Here is a 20,953-nt window from a genome sequence, read left to right as displayed (position 1 = left end):
GGGGACCGAATCGAGAAATTCCGTAACGAAAAAACCTCACGCTCCCCACTCCGACAGGCTCGGAGGTGTGGCTTGAAGGCATGCTATGCAATAGCTTTACCGCGGCAGTCCCCGAGTGCCACACGTCTTTTTTTAATATAATTTCGGGTTTATGATATTTTTTTTATAATATTGTAAAAATTCTTTTATTACATAAAGTACCTGCCTATTAAAGTTATTTATGGACAAAATAATTGTATTCAATTTTTAATTAAATAAATTACATAAAAAAAGTTTCAATATTAACTATAATAATTATATTATTTTTTATTTTTCAAAATATTATATGAATGCGAATAGCGGTTGTTTTTAGTCGAGAATACGGGACATTTTATTTTCATCATATCCAACATGGAGTTCACATAAATTAAATCGCTAGCGAAAACGACTATGACGTTTTTAAGCTTTATAAAAGTAACAAAATAATGTATCATGCTTATTAAAATAATCTAATAGTGATCATGAACCTTTAGTGCACTATACAAATAATCACATTCACGATCGAAAAATCCAACAGCATTACCCTGAAGATATTTTAACCATTTTACCGTTTTACCAATAAAAATGGCAAATTCGTTTTCAAAATACTGGCAACATACGTTGAAGTTTTGTATTCCTTCATATCTGTAAAATTATTATTCGTTTAAAGAAATAAATCAGCCAAATAATCTACAGAAAACCTGTGAAACGATGTTTTATCTTTTTTTTGTTTTCGGGAACAAATTTTACAGCGTTTTATTATCACAAGACAGCATTTTTTTACTAAAATTGCAAACCCTTTTTGACGTATTGCATGACACTATATGCGCTATAGCACTGGTGCAGCGACGTATTTGCTTTTGATTTCGTATTTTCTTTGACAAGGGCGACGGGCGGTTGTCATGCTCCATCTGTATTTTATTTTGTAATCTAAGGCGTTAACACACACATTTGCAGTCTCTACAGTGTGACTGTCAAAACGATCATTTTGTATGGAGTGTCCGGGGTGTGGTTATAGCACAAGTTATAGTTTGTTCGCAAATACAGTGAAGTTTCGTATTCTGTAGAAAGTAAGAGACAGATGTATTTATTAGGTACCGTGTATCCAATTTCTTGACAGTTCCAAGCTCACCTCAATCACAAACATCTTTCGTCCCTACTGGTCACCAAAAATATGATAATGGAATATGACAGCATTATATATGTCGTGTAGCGCCATCACTTTCCTACACTGGAAATAATACTGTTTTAAGACCATGATAACCCCCAGGTGTTAACCAGCATGCCAAGGACATAGCCCATCATTGAAATATGTTAAACATAAAATAGATGACAATCATTAGGTACCTCGAATTGATCAGCACCTGGCTCATTTACATAACGTTTTGACGTGCACTAAGTGTGGAAGACCATAAGAGGATATAGTTATTAGACACTCGTGTCTATCGAAAATAGGTCAAGTGCGAATCGGACTCGAACCACTAAGAGCTCCGTACAAACAAGCTAAAGAGCAACTGTAAAAAAAAATTTCACCTATCCAAGTTGTTATTTTAAGTTTAAACCTTTATTTGTTGTTGATGCGGCAGCAGAAATGTAGTATCTCTGAAAATTTAAACAGTCTGTCAGGGTTCATGAGATACAGTCCGGTACCAGACGGACAGTCGATTCTAGTAACAGGATCCCTTTCCTTTCACCATTTAAGTAGGGAACCCTTAAGGTCTAAAATTAAGAGCCGTTATCGAAGCTATGTTAATGTCGATAAAAACATGCAAATTGTCTACGCTTTTTCAATTAAATTCTTATGGTTGTAACTCTAAGTTGTAATCCCATTGCGAGTCGCTATATTTTTTAATTATTAATAGATAACTCATTAATAAAGGTCACCTTTATGAGTACAAAAAGTAAAAACTATTGGATCCTAACTGTTCACACGTCTACCAGTGCAAAAGAAAGGAATTAAAACAGTTGAGCTTATTATTGTCATACCTAAACTGCCAAAGGGTAAAACCAAGGTAAAACACAGTTTGATTAATAGTTGAGAATTAATACTTTTCTTCAGCACCATTCAGCACTGTACCACATAGCACATATATGTCATTTTTATTGTAATTAGTATTTATATTTAGCTAGAGAATCTATTTCTAGCAATGGAATAAAAAACAATGCAATGGTTTTAACTTCTATCGTGATCGGATACAGAACTTTACGAAGACACTATTTATTTTTACCTATTTACAAAAGAATATTTATCTCATAATTAATTCAGTTCACTTTAAAAAAAAGTGACACATGAGGATACTTTATTTGCATTAAAAAAAATAAAGAAATATAGACTGTACTTATATTATATTATTTTTGTCTCTACAACTACTCTTCATTTTAATATGGATAAAATAAATTCATTAAACACTTTTATAAAACTTGTTATAAATACCTTTATAAATTGGTACCTACTTTAAGATGATAAAAGGCAACATAAATTAATATTACAGTAATTTTACAATACTTAATATTATGTGAAATAATATCAGAAGTAAGATGTAATGTGATTTTTAAAAAAGTTTATAAATAAATTTATAAGTATGTGTGTAATGTACTGTGAATCCGTTTTCTCTAATCTGCAAGTTTTAATCGATCAGCTTATCTGTATAATTCATCATTTACGGACATTACGTATATTAATGGGGCTTGGTACATTATGGAATATAAATAATTTATTCATTCATTTGATAACGTGGGCCATAACAATGAATTCACTCGAAGATAAACTCACGTTAAACATCGCTAAGTGGTAATTACTTAGTATTTTCCAATAATTAGCAACGATAACTAGTGCTACATGCTATAATGAGTAGAAATACGCAATTAATTATCAAAGCAATCATCGGTATAATGTATGTTTCTATTTTTAACTGACTTCAAAAAAGGCATTGAATTTGACACATTTTATATGATGTTCCAATTAGGGATGTTCATAAGCATGTAGGTATGTCTGTAGGCTGACAATGTAGAGTTGTTTATGTGAAATTAACCGTTGTTTCAGACATTTTAATGATAACAATTTCCTCTACAGTTCATGTAAAAACAATATGTTATGAGACCATTTCTTTTTGCTCAGTCTCATTTAAGTTTCATTATGCCGTAATGCGACTGGCCTGTTAAGAAATTTGGGTTATGTGAGCAAAAACTAATCAAGTTTATAGCATGTGCTTTTTGCAATCAAGTGGCAAGTCGTCAAGATTTCATTAATAAATTAAGGCGTAAATAAACGCCTTTCTGTCTGATTTAATTATGCGACACTTGGTGTTGTTTGTAATTTTATTATTATTCAATGCAACGTGTACGACAAAATATCTCCGTCGCGTCGCGTCGCGTCAGTATACCTCAATTAAGACTAGAGCCAAAATTTAAAGAGAGATTAGAGTAAAAATTTATTTACCAAAAGTTCTCTGCAACTCTATTTTTTTTTTGACAGATACAGTTTTCTAAGAAATATTTACTTTTCAGTTAGTAGTTAGTTTTATTTGTAGTGCTCTATAATTATCTCTTTTTATTTGTAATGGGTGTCTCACACAAAGTTTTAAAATTTACTCAAAATTGAATATTTTGTAGATAGTTGAGCACTTATAAGTCAAACCAATCAAACGCAAGTTTAATCAGTGAAGCACAATGGTATGTAAATAAAGATAAGAAAACAAAAAGTGGAATAATAACATAATTATAGAATTTTTAAGAAAAAGCTATAACCGATTCATAGTTAGGTATACACATTTTTTCCCACAATCCATATATTATATTATAGGGTTAATTAAAATTCCTTGATCTGAGCATAATGTTGATAGGTTGATATAGTGCACTGCCAATATGATAGTTTGTCGCGAATTTTGAATTTGCGAGCAACAATATTGTATGTGCATCATTCTAAACAAAAGCTGCTAAGTATTTTAATTAATTTATTTATTTGTACAAGGTACCTTACAGCTAATCATACATGAAATATAACTTTTAACAAATAAATACAATTCATTACTGGGCCATGAAACATTGTCATAAAAAAACGTATTCTAATTGCCCGTATTTGACAGTTTATGTGACATTTTAATATTATCGTGTAAATACTTTATTGGACGGATAAGTTTTATTCAAGCATTGAAAAATCGGCCCTAAGTCTAATTTACTACCTATCAGAGAATAATTAGGTTTTAATTTTTAACGTGTTGCGGATAGAATGCCACGATAAAGCTACTGTTCGAAGCTTATAATCCGGTCGTAAATATGAAGTCAATAACTTTATTATCACTGTTATACATTAATTTGCACTAATACATAAAATGTGGGCTATATATGTGTTAACGTGCTGATTAAAGTGTAGAGCAGGTGTTGGTAGCGTGATAAATTATTGATAACTACTGGTCTCTCTCAGACGCTTCATATACTTTATAAATTGCTAACTTAACAAGTATTTTAAAAACCGGCCAAGTGCGAGTCGGGCTCGCGCACAAAGGGTTCCGTAGCAGCAAATATAATAAATTACAGTTAAATCAACCTATCTCAAAAACTATAAGAGATACTTTGATCAAACCAAAAATCGTTGAAAGAGTTAATTAGCATGCATCACCTCTATTTTTTTTAGAATTTTATACCCCGTAGTTATAAAAATAGAGGGGGGGGACATACTTTTTACGACTTTGAGAGCTGATATCTCAAAAACCGTTCACTTTAAGAAAAATGTTTTTTAGAAAACTTTATATCATTTTAAAAGACCTTTCCATTGATACCCCACACGGGTATGTACATCGAAAAAAAAAATTTCATCCCTCAGTTACATGTATGGGGGGCCCCACCCCCAATTCTTTTTTTTACTATTTAGTGTCATATTTTTGTAGCGGTTCATACAACACATATTCCCATCAAATTTCATCACTGTAGTACTTATAGTTTCCGAGTAAATCGGCTGTGACAGACGGACAGACGGACAGACGGACAGACGGACATGACGAAACTATAAGGGTTCCGTTTTTGCCATTTTGGCTACGGAACCCTAAAAAGCCTTTTATGCAGAAGCCATTAAAGGAAAGTCAGGAGAAAAAGTTAAAAGACTATAAAAAATAATTATGTACCAACACATTTTGCGATTCATTTTTATATACATATAAGATGTAGTCTATTAAAAAATCTATTAAAGATGGGTTGACTGAAAAAATCCTGGACAGGATATTACTTATCACGATAATAAAAAAAATTATAATAGAGTTGAAGTATGAAACCTACAGAATGTGCAGTCATAGGGTTTTCAATATTTACCTGGACAAACTGCTAGGTTGGCAGGTATAAACAGGCATGTCCGTACCAGTTACTTTCACTTGATGGGATGATAGAAAAAATATATATCAGCATGAGCACTGTTTTATATAACAAAACTGTTTATTGTCTCAACACTGCATAAAAAAAATAAAAAGATTTTTTTAATAATTAAAAATATCCTGTCCAGGATTTTTTCAGTCAACCCATTTTTAATAGATTTTTTAATAGACTACATTTATTATAAAATTGGTCTCATTCTATTATCACGTCGGTGCAGGTCGACCTATTTTCGGATCTTAGACCAATAATAAAACTGGTTAAACCATTAATAATTGTATCCGACGTGGCATATGACTAATGACATATCCCTTCCAAGCACTTTTGTTTCATGTCACTACCTGACACTACCAGCTTTACATTGCTCCAATTAAAAATTATTTGTTGAAAAAAATAGAAGGTTTTACCATATTTGACGTAGAAAAATGTCTGGATATTGAACACAATATTGATGCCAATCAATCATCCTTTTAAATTTGTTTACTAATGAGTAGATTATGATACCTTTGTGAATAAAATGCGGCTAAGAGCGTATTTTAAAACTGTGTATGGGTTCCGTATTTCACTCTAGGTCATAATTGGTTTAATTGGGGAAAATAATTATGGGAATTTAGAGTTAAATATCAACATCACCTTTAAACATGAATTAGGTACCTACCTACTTTATCGATTTGATTGGTAAGTATGTATATTAAATCTCAAACAATCATGAAGTAACATGAAAAACAAGATGCGTCCACAATCCTCATAATATTATCCTAGATAAGATGACGTAACATCATCTTAGCCCCATTATTCTTTTTTTATTTAATAAAAAAAGTAAAACCGTAAATGAAGTGAAACTTCTTCAGGCGCATTGAGAGTAAAATTTCAAGGGCACGTCATGGAGAAAGGCGACGATTCGTTAGGTATCTTTGAATCTTGCCAAAGAAGTTTCACTTCCGACACATGTGCTCGGCAGGTAGTGAAGCTAGAAGGGCTGTAGGTAGTGATAGCATGTGCCTTCACTACCTACATAGTATTATAATAGTTAAAAAAAAAAACTAAAAAACACGCTTTTTATAGAAAACTGAAATTGAAAAATGGAATAATTTTATCAAATTAGTGTATTGTCATCGGTCCTCAATAAATCTACAAAGTTTGAACGAAATCTGGCCGTTTAAAGTGGGTCAAAATTGCGCCCAAAGAAGTAGAACGGATTTTGATGCGGTTTTTTTTAATAGATAAGAGTGATTGAAGAGGAAGGTTTTAGTATATAATTTATTATGTTTTAGACAAAGCGGGCGAAGCCGCGGTCGGAAAGCTAGTTTAAAAATAAATACCTAATAACATTTATACACACAAATTCTCTCCACTTTCACCCGAGAACCCTAAAACACTTACCATATACAGAAATAGTGTTTATTTAAAAGCTAATTTCAATGTAACAATGTTTCCGTACGCTATAGATATGATACACGATTACACCGGTGATTTTAATAGCTAATTAATTAATGTACTAAGGGGCAATTCGCAAATTGATTGCTAAATTGCAGTAGCTTACCGTATTGTGAACGATTCACATGCACCAATCCAATCGAATATTGTTTATTATTTTCCCGTGAATAATAGATAGATATACATTTAAACACGCGTTTATTAAGGTGCAGATATGGTAAATATTTTTTTGTGTTTTTATTTGGATTTTTTTAAGGATTGGTGGTGGTGATAAGTGATTATAGTAGTTAATGTTAAAATGTAGTTTTAATGGTTTCTGAAGATGTTTGACGGTAATGTATTTAGTGCACTATTTTATATAAAATATCCTATTATTCGACCGCGCTCTAATTATTATTTTAAGTACCTAATTTTTGTACATGTAAGTTGTAACTTGTAACCTTTCAAGCATGAATGATGCTGTTTTTATAAAATAAGAATATCAATATCATAAGAAAATCGAGTTTGTTTATTATTTAAAATCACAAGTTATATTATTATAAGTTGTAAATGAACGCAGCGGTTCGTTTCGCACTAAGCGTGGTCACAGACTGCATTTCTTTAATTTCTACTGATATAATATTCGAATAAATTATACAACATAATGCGATTCAATACATCAAAATTATCATAAACTTGTAGTATTAGAAAATTACTAGGAAAGCCATAAAATGATACAAAAAAATCGTCCCAACCGTTTCTGAAAACTTTGTTTTACAAACACCATGTAAAATATATAAAAATTAAGAACCAAGTATTAAAGTAAGTTAATCTGAAGTAGGTAATATTATTTAAAAAAAATCAGTCAGATGTTATAATTACACCGCCAACTCATTACGTAAAGTAATTAAGTAAATTATTTTTAAGGTAACTTCTTAATTCTTATCTATACTATTTCGTAATTATTTATTTATTCATGCTTTATTGCTCTTAAAAATTACAACTACGAAAACAACTACAACAATAACAATTACAAAAACCGTTTTGCAATAAGATATACCTATATATTTTGATAAAGTTAATACTGTTATAAAAATGTCTACAGTTTAGAGTGGTGACTTAAGAAGTCTATATTTTTATAATTAGCCTTTGATCAGACTTTTGAAGACATGTATGTATTATATATGTATATGGTAGGTTTTATCCATTTTTGCGTGTCCGTTTGCCAGTTGGCAAAGGCCTCCTCCATATCTCTTCCAGTCGGGCCTTTCTATGGCCACTCTACCCCAAGTTGTACCCGCTACCTGTTTGATGTCATCGTCCCATTTTTAGGACAAAGTAAAGATCCTGATAGAAAAATAAAACATATAAAGTCCACTAACCTATTTCCTCTAAACAACTTGCTGCTAAAGAATACAGTCACTTCGGGTATATTCAACCCACCGGCGATCAAAAGCGATGACACGAAGTTATCCGCGCCGTCACTCCGAGGCTCAAATATCGGAATCTGCCAACAAGAAACTTAATTTTTTTAGTTATTCTTACTGAAAAAACATATAAATAGCCGCTTCGCCTCACGGGATAAAACAAATATAAATTATAACCCAGATGTCTCACTTAAAATAAAATAAAAAAAATTGAAAAAATGACACTGGAATACTGTTTTCTTGCTAGCTGAAATGAACTCACATCCAACAAAAAATATTTTTCAGTATACACCAGTCAACCAAGGAAACAATCAAGAACAAACAACAAATCTTGCTTTCAAGCTAAATAAAATTAAGCTTTTTTTGGACTGCTTTATAAATAAATCCCCAAATATGCGTGTATACGGCTGGACTGATTTCGATAATGAACTTTTTGTAGTAGGTAGTTGATAGTGTTTAGTAGTTGTACGGAAAATTGTAAAATAGATAACGGGAGTAGAAAACGCGCCGACCATACTAAATTTGAAATTCCAATTTATTTGAGCACAGTATAGATTTTGAAAATTCTTATTTGGACGTGTTCGTTATAATTGTCAGCAGAAGAATGTTATAGAGGAAAACCTCAAGATATTAACGCCCAAAAATTAAGAAAATGCGAAAACAAGCGCCACAGCAAAAATATTTGACGGAAAACAAACGAAGCAGGCTAAAGAACCAAAAAACTCGATGACACGTTTAATCTGCTGACCGTACTTGACCAAATACGGTGTCTTTACCTCCATATAAGTGCTGGAACAAAAACTGGCCTGATGATGTATTGGCGTGACGAAACATTAAAGTTATTAATTAAAGAAATTCTATTTATGTCTCGTCTGGATATGTGGGAAATTCTTATATTTCTTTTATTCGAATATACAAAAAATAATGTCATAGATATAATATATCATCTATACTATGGCGTCGAGTTATGCATGGTTTCGAATTATAGCCTAGGCCCTAGTTATTCATTTTTCTTGAAAATAAACATTTTTACAATCTTAAAAAATAGATGACTAACATGAATTTATAACTAGTGTTTTTTTTAATATAAACAGAATAGAATTTGTTAAAATAATATTTATGTAACTAACTCAAAACGTCACTTATCTGTAAATAATAATTTTTATATTTAACATAGTACTCATGGAGACTTCTTAATTGATCCGTTAACAATGTAATAGAATTAATATCAGTCTGAAGATCACGGTATGTAATACATATAAGTTTTTTCTTTCTTTGATGGTTTATAGTCTGGCTAGATCTTTTCTTTGAGTCTCTAAGCTGACTCCTAGACTGCCTTGTTTTCTTTTTAGTATGTTAAATCTATTTTTGAGATATTACCTAGTATAGGTAGCATCTATTCCATAGGTGGTATTATATATTATGTATATATTTGGTATTCTATATGAATCATATAGATACTACCTATGATATTTGTACTTTGTACACGTGTTTCATACATTGGGATTTGGGACTGCCATAAATAAAATGTTTAAAAGCCCGATAATAAAATAATTTAAAAAATATTACGTTGTTCACCATTTCACTTAAAACGATACAGAAAGTGGTTTTAGTCACAAAACGAATAAATCAAAAACGGCTGGATCTCTCTCCGATTGAACAAAGATAATAATATGTTGTTTATTACCCTATTATTTTATTACACACCCAAGTTTTTATGTTTAATTTATGAAAATATAGTGGTTATCAGTTATCAAATGGTCCTAATTATCTATAATTGCTCTCACAATAAGGTAAAACAATTGCTCCACAGCAATCGATAAATATTAATGTAACTAATTGCGAATGAGAAATTAGAACAATAAGCTACTTAGAGATATCGCCTTCGTAAATAAGTGTTTATTGTAAGCCGACTATACTATACTAGTAAAAGCACAGTAAAAGTCTTAAGTTTTTGCATGGTTTTGCGTATAGTCGGTAGTGAATTCATAAAGTATTCTAAAGGTGCCTATAAAGGGGCTACAAAAGAGAGATTTTGTTCGTACAAATTCTTGCGACTATAATGCAATATCTCCAGCCCCCCTAGACAAGTGGCTTTCTATTAGCGTAAAGTTCAATAGAATAGATTATGAATGTATGAGATTGACGTAATCAATCGACGTCGTCGTCGTAATCAAACGTCAATCTCATACATTCATAATCTATTCTATTGAACTTTACGCTAATAGAAAGCCACTTGTCTAGGGGGGCTGGCTACACAGCAATTGTTGCACTGTATTGAGAGATATAATCGGCAACTTGGCAGCTATACTATTGCAGCAAGAAATTGTAAAAAAACTAGCCCCTTTACGAGCACCTTTATACCCCAAATGAAAGTTATAGTCAACCGTACAGGTTTACCGTATAGTTACATACATGTTACATACTTGCGCAGGTCATATCATAAGTAGGCTAAAGAAATGCCAAAAAAAGATTTCATTACACCTAAAAATAAATAAATGACATAATTTTTACTGAACAAACTTCGTTTGATTCTAAATATTATTGAACAATAAACAAACATACTCATTCACAGACGGAATTAATAGGCTATTAGCAAAGAATACACGAAAAAGATTAGAAATTAAATACCGTTTACGATATATGCTAGTAAAAACTGATTTATGCATTATTCAATCCGTATCCGTAATCAAATAATAACTTTTAACTACGCAAAACGAAACACATCAAGATATATTATTGATATGAAAAAAGAAAACTCATCTTTAAAAAAATTTTAACTCGCATTCCCATGTACCCTTAGAAAACTGAAAATAAGGAAATAAATACATAGTAAAATATGGATAATACAGAACATACCTGCGAGCCAGTGAGAACGATGCATTTCCCAATATTTTCGAACATAAAAGACAGTGCGGATGCGGTGTAGGACAGAGTATCTGTACCATGGAGGACCACGAATCCGTCGTACTCGCTGTAGTATTTCTGAGAAGAAAATAACTAGTTTATAACCACGACTTTGTTTGCAGTATTCACATTTAAATAGGCAAAATTTCTTCGTATTGCACTCAGGGTTTAGTGACATAATCGAGCTATATAGTATATACTCTTCCTAATTCAAATGTATTATGCAGTATGAATTGCGGCCGGTTTCACAACTTCTTTATACTTATTTCTGTTTATTTCATCTGTCAGCTAAAATGGCAATAATCTTATATATAAAAATGAATCGCAAAATGTGTTGGTAAGCGCATAACTCGAGAACGGCTGAACCGATTTCGATAATTCTTTTTTTATTATATTCCTTGAAGTACGAGGATGGTTTTTATGTAGAGAAAACGTAAACATGCACCACGGGCGAAGCCGGGGCGGACCGCTAGTATGAAATAAAATATAATATTACTAGCAAACAAGGCGAACTCCGTTTCGCCACCAGGGACACCTTTTCTTAGCTATAAACCTCACGGAGCCCGAGACCTTTCCAATAAAAGCAAAACCGTGGAAATCAGTTCGTGCGTTCTGGAGTTAGCGTCGGTAAGGAAAACCCGACTTATTTTTATACTAGCGGTCCACCCCGGCTTCGCCCGTGGTACCTACATGTTTAAACTATCCTATCTCTCAAGTTGGATCGAACTGCACATGGTGTGCGAATTTTATTATAATCGTTTAAGCTTGGTTTAGGAGTCCATTAAGGACAAACATTGTGACACGAGATTTATATATATTAGAAGAATAGTAGATGTCAAAAACAGTAAAGTAAGTATCAAGTAGGCTATCAGCAAATGGTGAAACCAAGTATACCTTAACAGAAAGATGAACAGTATTGATTTCTTGAAGTCAATTAAGTTCCACTCAATCAAACTCGATCCATATCTCAAATTATTACTGAGAAAGACACCCATACATACTCATGAAATTAAATACTTACGTACCTATTATATACAATTATAATTTCTTATGTAATTTGGCCATTTTAAGGAGGAATAAGATCGTTAACATGTTGTTTAAATTGATTCTGTGATATGCGTTGGAATCTCTTAATGGCAGTGGTTACATTGATTTATCTTAATATAGGTCTACCAGAATCTGATGGCATATTTATATATAAAAAATAAAAGATTTTCATGTGGCAACTTTATTTGACAACTATCAAATTGGTTGTCAAATTATTAAAGTGGATATCTCATTATTAAGTACAGTATTGTCCACTTATGTAATGTGAGTTGTGACTAATGAGTAATGATTTTGAGGACAAAATAAATAATAAGCAGTATCAAGATCGTTCAGTCCATTTTACCTAGAGTTGCACACTCAAAATTTTGATTTCCCTACTTGCCATCAGATTCTGGTTTACCAGCTATATATATTTCTTATATGTATTCTTGTATGAAATTATAAAAACTGACCTGTCAGAGTTTATACTTTCAGTGCTAACATAATACATACTATGATCGCTACTCCTCTACATTAGAAGAGTCATCTATGTATATCTAGTAGATTATAATCATAGAAAAAGTTATTATTTCATTTTGTACTATACGGAAGATGTCGGGTGAAAAAATTGAGCACATAAAACAGTAGGTAACTAACTATACTTACATAGAAGCACAAATAAAAAATAATATGTTGTTGTACCTACAGTTAACATTACCGTTGGGCGAAAAAAAGGCCACCTCTGTTCTTTACCCGCCTACTTTCAGTATCTAAATTACAATTTATGCTTTCTATTTAAAAACCTGAATTAAAAATTTCTATACACACCCATATATTAACAACTGATAGATCTAAAATAATAGCGCTATAATTAAGCACATGGTAAATTGTTTATAAACAAATTATTTCAATAAAGCTATCTGGAACGCGAATCGCAACAGGTACTAAAGACAGCCTTTTAAAATTCCAAAGAAATTTCTCAAATGCCATTTAATTGCAGGATGTTTTGAAGAATAATTGCGTTTGAACAATATATAAAATAAGCACGTAGTTTTATTAATTTTCCCCCACAAAAGGCGAACAAATTATCATTACTATTTAATAGGGCTTATTACTTTTTATTGGGAGTAATAATAGTCTACTTTTCCAAAATAATAGAACCTATATTTACTCTTCAGAATGTATATATGTCGTGGCCATATCGTAGATTTGCTCATTTCATGATATGATCGATCATTTCACGAAATGGTCGCATTTCATGAAATGGCCATAGTTGGCGATTAGTTGGCCATATCGTGAAACGATTTCTTATCATTGATCTGCTCAAGCCACATCATGATGTGGCCAAACTAAATTAGCCATTTACGAAATGCGACCATTTCGTGAAATGGCCAATCATATCATGAAATGAGCAAATTTATGATATGGCCACGACATAGACATATAAGTTAATATTGTCAGTATTATAATACGTTTATTTTTCTGATGTGAAATGCGTAGATACTAAAACGATATTCTCAACTCATCTCTGATTGATTTGATCAAACTGTTTTCTATTAATGTGTCCGCGTAAAGAGCAACTATGGAGTTTCTTGCCGGTTCTTCTCCATAGATACTGCTTTCCGAGTCGGTGGTAGATGTTAAAAATATGCATTGACGTTTTTCAAAAGTGCTTCTCGAAGAAGTCTAATTGAATAAATAAATGTTTTAGTTTTAGTTCGCGTGTAATGTTTTTCTAGTTTTGTTTATAGCTCACAATAATATTATATGTATAACTATTAGTGTCTGATATATAAAGAAGACCTTTCTGAACTTTGCCTGCTTCATTGGGCTTCAAAGTTGAAGTAAAAAAAAAAAAAAAAACAAAGGAGTTTTATGAAATTTAATCGCATTGATTGTACAAGATCAATAAACGCAAATACTGAGGACACTTGTATTTAGTGATTATGAAAGGTTTTATCCTATATTTTTATCTTTATTAAAATTAAATAATTATTATCTACACTAATATTATAAAGAGGAAAACTTTGTTTGTTTGTTTGTTTGATTGATTGTAATGAATAGGCTCATAAACTACTGGACCGATTTTAAAAATTCTTTCACCATTCGAAAGCTACATTATCCACGAGTAACATAGGCTAGGTTTTATCCCGGAAATCCCACGGGAACAGGAACTATGCGGGTTTTTCTTTGAAAACGCGGGCGAAGCCGCAGGCGGAAAGCTAGTCCTACATAAGGATCGCGTTCTGATATCATTTACAACGAATAAAAAAACGCAATAACGAATTAATAGTTCTTAGAATGCCTGTTATTATTACAACTTGTGTTTTTTTAGACCTACAAATTGAGTTGTACTAAAGAATTCCAAACTACCCTTGTTATATAACAATTATTGTATACATTATCTTCCTTGTTTAAAAAAACGCATTTCTTATGATGAAAGCGATGTCTATCTTATTAGGACATTGACATTTAAAACGGAATAAATAGAACTATTGTAATACGATGATCCATTGAAATGTTACATTTTTTAGGCCTGACCTTGAGGTTTTTAGAGGACGCAATTTAATTTTTTTGATGTGTAGGGGGGGTCAGTGTGAAGCTAAAACCAAGTTTGTGGGGTCGCCACCCTTGTCCCATGGCCGCCATCTTGAAAATAGCGGTTGAAATGGTTTTAACGATATATCTCTTAAACTATTTATCTGATAATAAAACAATTTTAACATTATTTGTTGCAAATTAAATTATCTACAACTTTGATTCAGTAACTTTTTGTCGTAGAACTATAAATAAAAAAGTTATAAGCGAAAATGTTCAGAAATTAGAGCTATTTATATTTTTCAATAATACTTTTTTTTTATCATTTTACGAAGAAATGATATAAGACTATTTTTGTAGATTGTTTTTCGAGGAACATCTTTTATATACAACATTTTTTCATTACGTCAATAGCTAAGGTTTTACAGCGCTCAGAAGTGAGTACTATTTTTCAGTAGTAACTATACATAATAAATTGGCTATTGGCTCTTTTCCCAGACTCCACAACAATGGAAGCACACTGCAGAACATTTCAGCCCTGCTTTTCGACGTAAAAAAAAAACGCACTTCCAGACTCTACTGGACTCTACCTCCTGGGTTGTGGGGAAAAGATTCAATAATTAATTATTAATAATATTGTAAAATTAATTATTAAAAATATTATTATAACAAAAATAAAATAATTACTGGTGACAAATTATTATTAGTACACACATAATATATCGTATTCTGTATAGTAAAGAGTACTTAAAATAGTACTCACTTCGGATGGCTGTAAAACCGTAGCTATTTACTTAATGAAAAAATATTGTAAATAAAAGTTGTTCTACGAAAAACAATCTACAAAAATGGTCTGATATAATTTCTTCGTAAACTTATAAAAAAAAGATTTATTTAAAAATATAAACATCTCTAATTTCTGAACATTTTCGCTTATAACTTTTTTGTTTATAGTTCTACGACAAAAAGTTACTGAACCTAAGTTGTTGAGAATTTAATTTGCAACGAATAATGTTAACATTGTTTTATTATCAGATAAATAGTTTAAGAGATATATCGTAAAAACCATTTCAACCGCTATTTTCAAGATGGCGGCCGTGGGACAAGGGTGGCGACCCCACAAACTTGGTGATAGCTTCACACTGACCCCCCCTACACATCAAAAAAATAAAATTGCGTCCTCTAAAAAATGCGACCCCAAATGTAACTTTTCAATGGACCACGATGTTAATGCAAAATTTGTTTGTTTAGAAGTCTTTTTATAGGGGAGAGACTTATTATTCTGCCACAAATCTTAGTAGATTAGGAATATCCTTTAATTTTTTCAAATAAACATTCTCTATTTTAAAGCAAATGGCGACCAAAAGAAACATTGTGAAACAATTGTCACAGTTCAGTATTGACGACTTTCCTTCAAAAATTAAATATCCTATAATTGCGCTTTATCTATATTATATGTTTAGAGAAATTTAACCCGTTTCGCGTTGTCACGGCCGCGGCATCACGTGTGAACGGCTGAACCGATTTAGATAATTCTTTTGCACGCCTCATAAGCGAAGCGTTGAGGTGGGTACTATACTGTCACTTCGCGCAAAACATCTGATTTTTCAAACTTAAAATGTCTATATGTATCATACATTGCACTTGTAAGATAATACATACACACACATATTAAGAAAAAACACTATTTTTAACGTTCATGATATTTTTGATGTCATTTTTGTTATTTAAACTAGTTAAAAAACAGTTTAAAAAAGTTCTGTCTTGGACGTCCGTGTGTCTGTATGTGCGGATCCTTTTTCTTGTTAACACGATAGCGACCGAAATACTTTACTAATCGAGTCTTTTTTTTTCTCTTACGCTTGAGTATGCTCAGGAATAGAACCCTTTCATTTTTCAGGGTCTGATTCGATGTGGTTTAATTGTTATTAAATAAACAAAAATAATAATTAATAAATATTTATTTAAAAAAAATTATGAGGCGTGCACTTTTGGATTTTCCAAATTATTTTATTATATTCCTTGGAGTACGAGGATGGTTCTTCTGTAAAGAAAACGTAAATATGTACCACGGGCGAAGCCGGGGCGGACCGCTATTGATTTGATAAAATTAAATATGACGAACTTTTTGTGTACGTAGGTACCTAGTAATTAAAACTTCCGTAATATTTTGGTCGGATGTATCAAAATTGCAAAAGACAGTATTCCAAGATTGCACAAATTCTACAAATTCCAATATTCTCAATAAACTCCACACAAAAACGTAAATGAGTAAATTCGTAATAACCGCAATGCCTTATTTGTAAACAATTGATCGCAAACAATCCTAAAAAGCCAAGTTGGTTGGATTGCGTGAAATTTGCCTCTAATTGATTCCTATCAGGGAACTGCTACGCATAAATTTGCTATCTTAAAGTTCAGCAAAACATTATTGCGAAGGGATTATTCATACTACCTTATATGGAAAGAAGTGTTATTTCCTTGTCTCTATGGTAAATACAAGTCGTTATGCGTTCCTAGTTTTATATGTGTATTGTAATTGAAGATGACTGATAAAGTACCGGTGATAAGAAACATTTCATTTATGATTATTTCATATAAAACGTGGTTATTGATAAATGTTTTACCTACATGGTCTTATCAAAAATATTTAATATAATAATTCATAGAGTTTAATTTTTTTTACACGCTTTATATTAGCTTCACCTGTATGTTTGTAACCAACTTCTTTGGGCGCGATCTTGACCCACTTTAAACGGCCAGATTTCGTTCAAACTTTGTAGATTTATTGAGGACCGATGACAATACACTAATTTGATAAAATTTTCTATTTTTTAGTTCGGTTTTCTATAAAAAGCGTGTTTTTTAGTTTTTTTAAACTATTATTTTATGTAAGAGGTAATGAATACCGTAAATCAAAATAAAATATGTTGCTAATGCATACTCTAAGAAAATATGTTTCAAATAACTCGAAAGTGCTATTTTAAAGAATTGTATACAATTTGCAAAATTAAATTTAATAACGTTTTATTTATTTTATCATCTCATCTTGTAATATTTCTCGCAAATTATGCCTATACTAAATACGGTAGGTATTTAGTAATTTACCTGTACATACAAATCATGAAGTAATATATATAATTGTTAATGTTATTATCTGTAAAGCCTATTTAATAATTGTACATCATTTACAAAATAGCGCTGATAACTACATGTAATTTTGATATAACTAGATATAATTTTGGATAAATAGGCGCGGAAAGTCAATCAAAACGGGTCTAACTTTTATCCGCTGAAGTTTCATAATAATTTGTATCACGCATACAATAAAATTATATGGAGCACGCAACAACAAAGGTCAGTTTAATTAAAACATAGCACTTAAGTTCTACATCTAGAAAGTTAAAGGTTTGTAAACAAGCTATAGCAAGGCGTTACAACTAATTGCACCTTGTTTGCTAATTGTTACGTTTCTATCACAGACTGCAGGGGAGGTTAACAATATAAGTAGTACATTCCTTCCATGGCCTCATAGATTATTCTGTGCTAGCTTTCCGCCTGGAGCTTCGACCGCGTAGTCAAAGAAAAACCCGCATCGTTCATCGTCAAAGAAAAACAGTTTCCGTTTTCGTGAAATTTCCTTGATAAAACCTATCATATGTCCTGGTCTCAGGTCTCAAGCTATAGTAGGTAGTACAGCGGTACCATTTCATCATAATCGGTGATAAACGCGTAAAGAAGAGAGTTATAGTTAGAATAAAATACGTATAGATATAAATTCTTTTTAAGAAGTGTGCGTAGATCAAGTCAAAACGCAAAACTATTATTAATAAAAGTCTATTATATATTGATTGTTTAATATTATAGTAATCAAGGCCGGCTAAACGCATCCGCGATACGCCGGATGTGTATGTCAATGCGTCTACGCATCGGCGCGTATCCGTTTATATAATATGCATATTTTGTTTAATAGTAAATAATAAATAATAAGCCCCATTAATAGGAACGAAGTGTGTAAAATTCAAGGCGGTATTTACAAGTAATAAATATTTTATTGATTGGCTGTTTTATTACCATTTGAAATTATTTACGAGTATATAACCCTATATATAGCCCCCTTCGGTAATTTTTTAACAATTTTATTGAATATAAATTTAAAAATAAAACATAAAAAACAGAAACTTTGTCCGTGGCTTTTCTCGCGTGTATTGTATCAAATGTTAGAAAATCTTGTATTTGGAAGAATTGTTCACGTTGTTGAAAACGAGCTATAGGTACTTCTCCCATTTACAATATCACAAAATTCTTATTAGTTTATATATATTTGATGCAATACAAAATATCCGTAGACTTTGTTGATGTTTTTTTTTTAATTTTTACATAATATTTTATAAATAAAAATAATTTTTGTAAGGATGACTTACCATGATATCTTCCGCTATTCGGATCCATTCCACTTCAGTCATGTTGGACGAATCCAAGAGAGTTTCATATTCTATGATTTTGTAGCAAATCCTTAAGTCAATCTCTTTGGCCTCTATACATGTAACAAGATTTTCATTTTAATGGCTAAGGGCCGATTTTTCAATGCTTGGATAAAACTTATTCATCGAATAATGTATAAAACTACCATTTTAAAAACGTATTCTAATTGCCCGTAATTAGACACACCGTGACAGTTTACGTGACATTTTAATATTATCGTGTAATACTTTATTGGGCGGATAAGTTTTATCCATGCATTGAAAAATCGGCCCTAAATAAAATAAATGAAATATTCTTAATAGTTTATTTGGTTCTTTTCGTTTGTGTGAAAAATTAGAACATTTTAAATATTATTATTGATTAAATGAAAATGAAGTATTATGAAATATGAAATAATTTTTTAGTTAATACATTTTAAACATTTTTAAAATCAACGTGCTTTTCAAAAGACCACTTATTTACCAAAGTTTGCATTTTTCATACTAAAAACGCAAAATAAATCTTATCTAAAGATAATATGACGTTGTTTGCTTTTATTCTTGCGTTATCCATTTTATAGATCTATATGTATAAAAATAAACATAATTGAACTGATTGTTTATAATAAGATCATTGAAAAAACTTTAAAAACAAATATAAAATTGTTATAAAAGGATAGGTCTGATGCCGTCTGAAACACTTAGGCTACTTTTATTTTGATGACTATCGCAAAAAAGCTTATGTAACGCAACAAAAACACAGGCATAAAATAATTTAGTAGTTACTTATAAATTGATAAAACTGAAAAGTTTATACTGGTTGAATTAAAAATATTTTATGTGTTGGATAGTCCTTTCATTGATGACGACTACTTAGTACCAACGTAGAATCTAAAGCGAGAAAAATATTACTTTTGAGAAGAGACGAAATTAAAAACTAATTGCGGTTTTTATTTAGTTACCTACGATCTATCACGCAGCACCAGAAAAATTATGTATAAGAGAAGCACGAGCAGAAACTTGCTTCGTGCGTTCATATAATTTTTTATCACTCTGCATAAACAAAAATTCCACATGGGCCATGTCGCGGGTAAGAGCTAGCGCGCACGAGCAACTTTGTCTCCGCAACTATTTTGTCTCTTCCATCAATTTGTATGGGAAGTTGCATCGCTACGTGCGCGCACTTTCATACTAGCCCATAGATGGGAGAGACAAAATAGTTGCGGAGACAAAGTTGCTCGTGCGCGCTAGCTCTAATAGCAACATATAATTTAGTTATCATAAGAAATGAATAGATAACTTCGCAATTCCCATTAAATTATCATTATGAAACATTACGCAATACTATTTTGATAGGCAAATAGTTGTTATTATTTATTACTGTATTACATATCGATGTTACAGTCAAAGCTCATTGTCGATCAAAACCATTTTTGACTGCAAAAATCAGTCAAAAACGTTTTGAATTTAGAACGATTTCAAATCGTATGTGACTGCATAGACAAAGAGATAAGAAGCGAAAACATACACATAGTAACTACATACATATTTTTTTTAGTGAAGGTAAAATAGGTAAGCGAGGAGAGAAGTGACAAGCGTGTTGTGTAGGTTGTTTATAAAAAAGCGACATAAAGGCGTTTACCACTCAAAGACAAAAAAATATTGTTATACAACGACATGCATGTTAAATGTGTATCGTCAAATTTCAGCTGAATTATTTTATAAGTACCTAACTATGTAAAACATTTATTTTATTTTCAATTTTAAACTTTACTTTTTATGTTAAAGATAGATTTT

The 20,953-nt window shown here is 31.4% G+C and overlaps 2 protein-coding genes across 3 annotated transcripts in view; one reads left to right on the top strand and one right to left on the bottom strand.

Annotated features, from left to right (window-relative positions):
* The window catches only part of LOC149900810 (uncharacterized), a 63,243-nt gene that overhangs the window by 27,173 nt on the left and 15,117 nt on the right, over positions 1 to 20,953 (bottom strand). For both annotated transcript variants that reach the window (XM_090112138.1, XM_090112137.1), the window contains 3 exons: positions 19,118 to 19,230; positions 11,082 to 11,207; positions 8,178 to 8,302 (listed from right to left, as the gene is read on the bottom strand). In XM_090112138.1, coding sequence (XP_089968264.1) covers positions 8,178 to 8,302; positions 11,082 to 11,207; positions 19,118 to 19,230 — 364 coding nt within the window. The remainder of the gene's footprint in view (positions 1 to 8,177; positions 8,303 to 11,081; positions 11,208 to 19,117; positions 19,231 to 20,953) is intronic.
* Positions 6,879 to 20,953, top strand: part of LOC149900809 (N-acetylneuraminate lyase-like) — a 41,524-nt gene continuing 27,449 nt past the window's right edge. Inside the window, exon 1 of the mRNA XM_090112141.1 lies at positions 6,879 to 7,033. Coding sequence (XP_089968267.1) covers positions 7,031 to 7,033 — 3 coding nt within the window. The 5' untranslated portion in view covers positions 6,879 to 7,030. The remainder of the gene's footprint in view (positions 7,034 to 20,953) is intronic.

Source organism: Colias eurytheme, chromosome 18, assembly GCF_061535395.1.
Source record: "Colias eurytheme isolate Ceu_HAF_F1 chromosome 18, ilColEury1 Martin Lab GWU primary, whole genome shotgun sequence".
Lineage (NCBI taxonomy): Eukaryota > Metazoa > Arthropoda > Insecta > Lepidoptera > Pieridae > Colias > Colias eurytheme.
The sequence above is the reverse complement of the archived record's forward strand: the minus strand, read 5'-3'. Positions and strand labels throughout refer to the sequence as shown.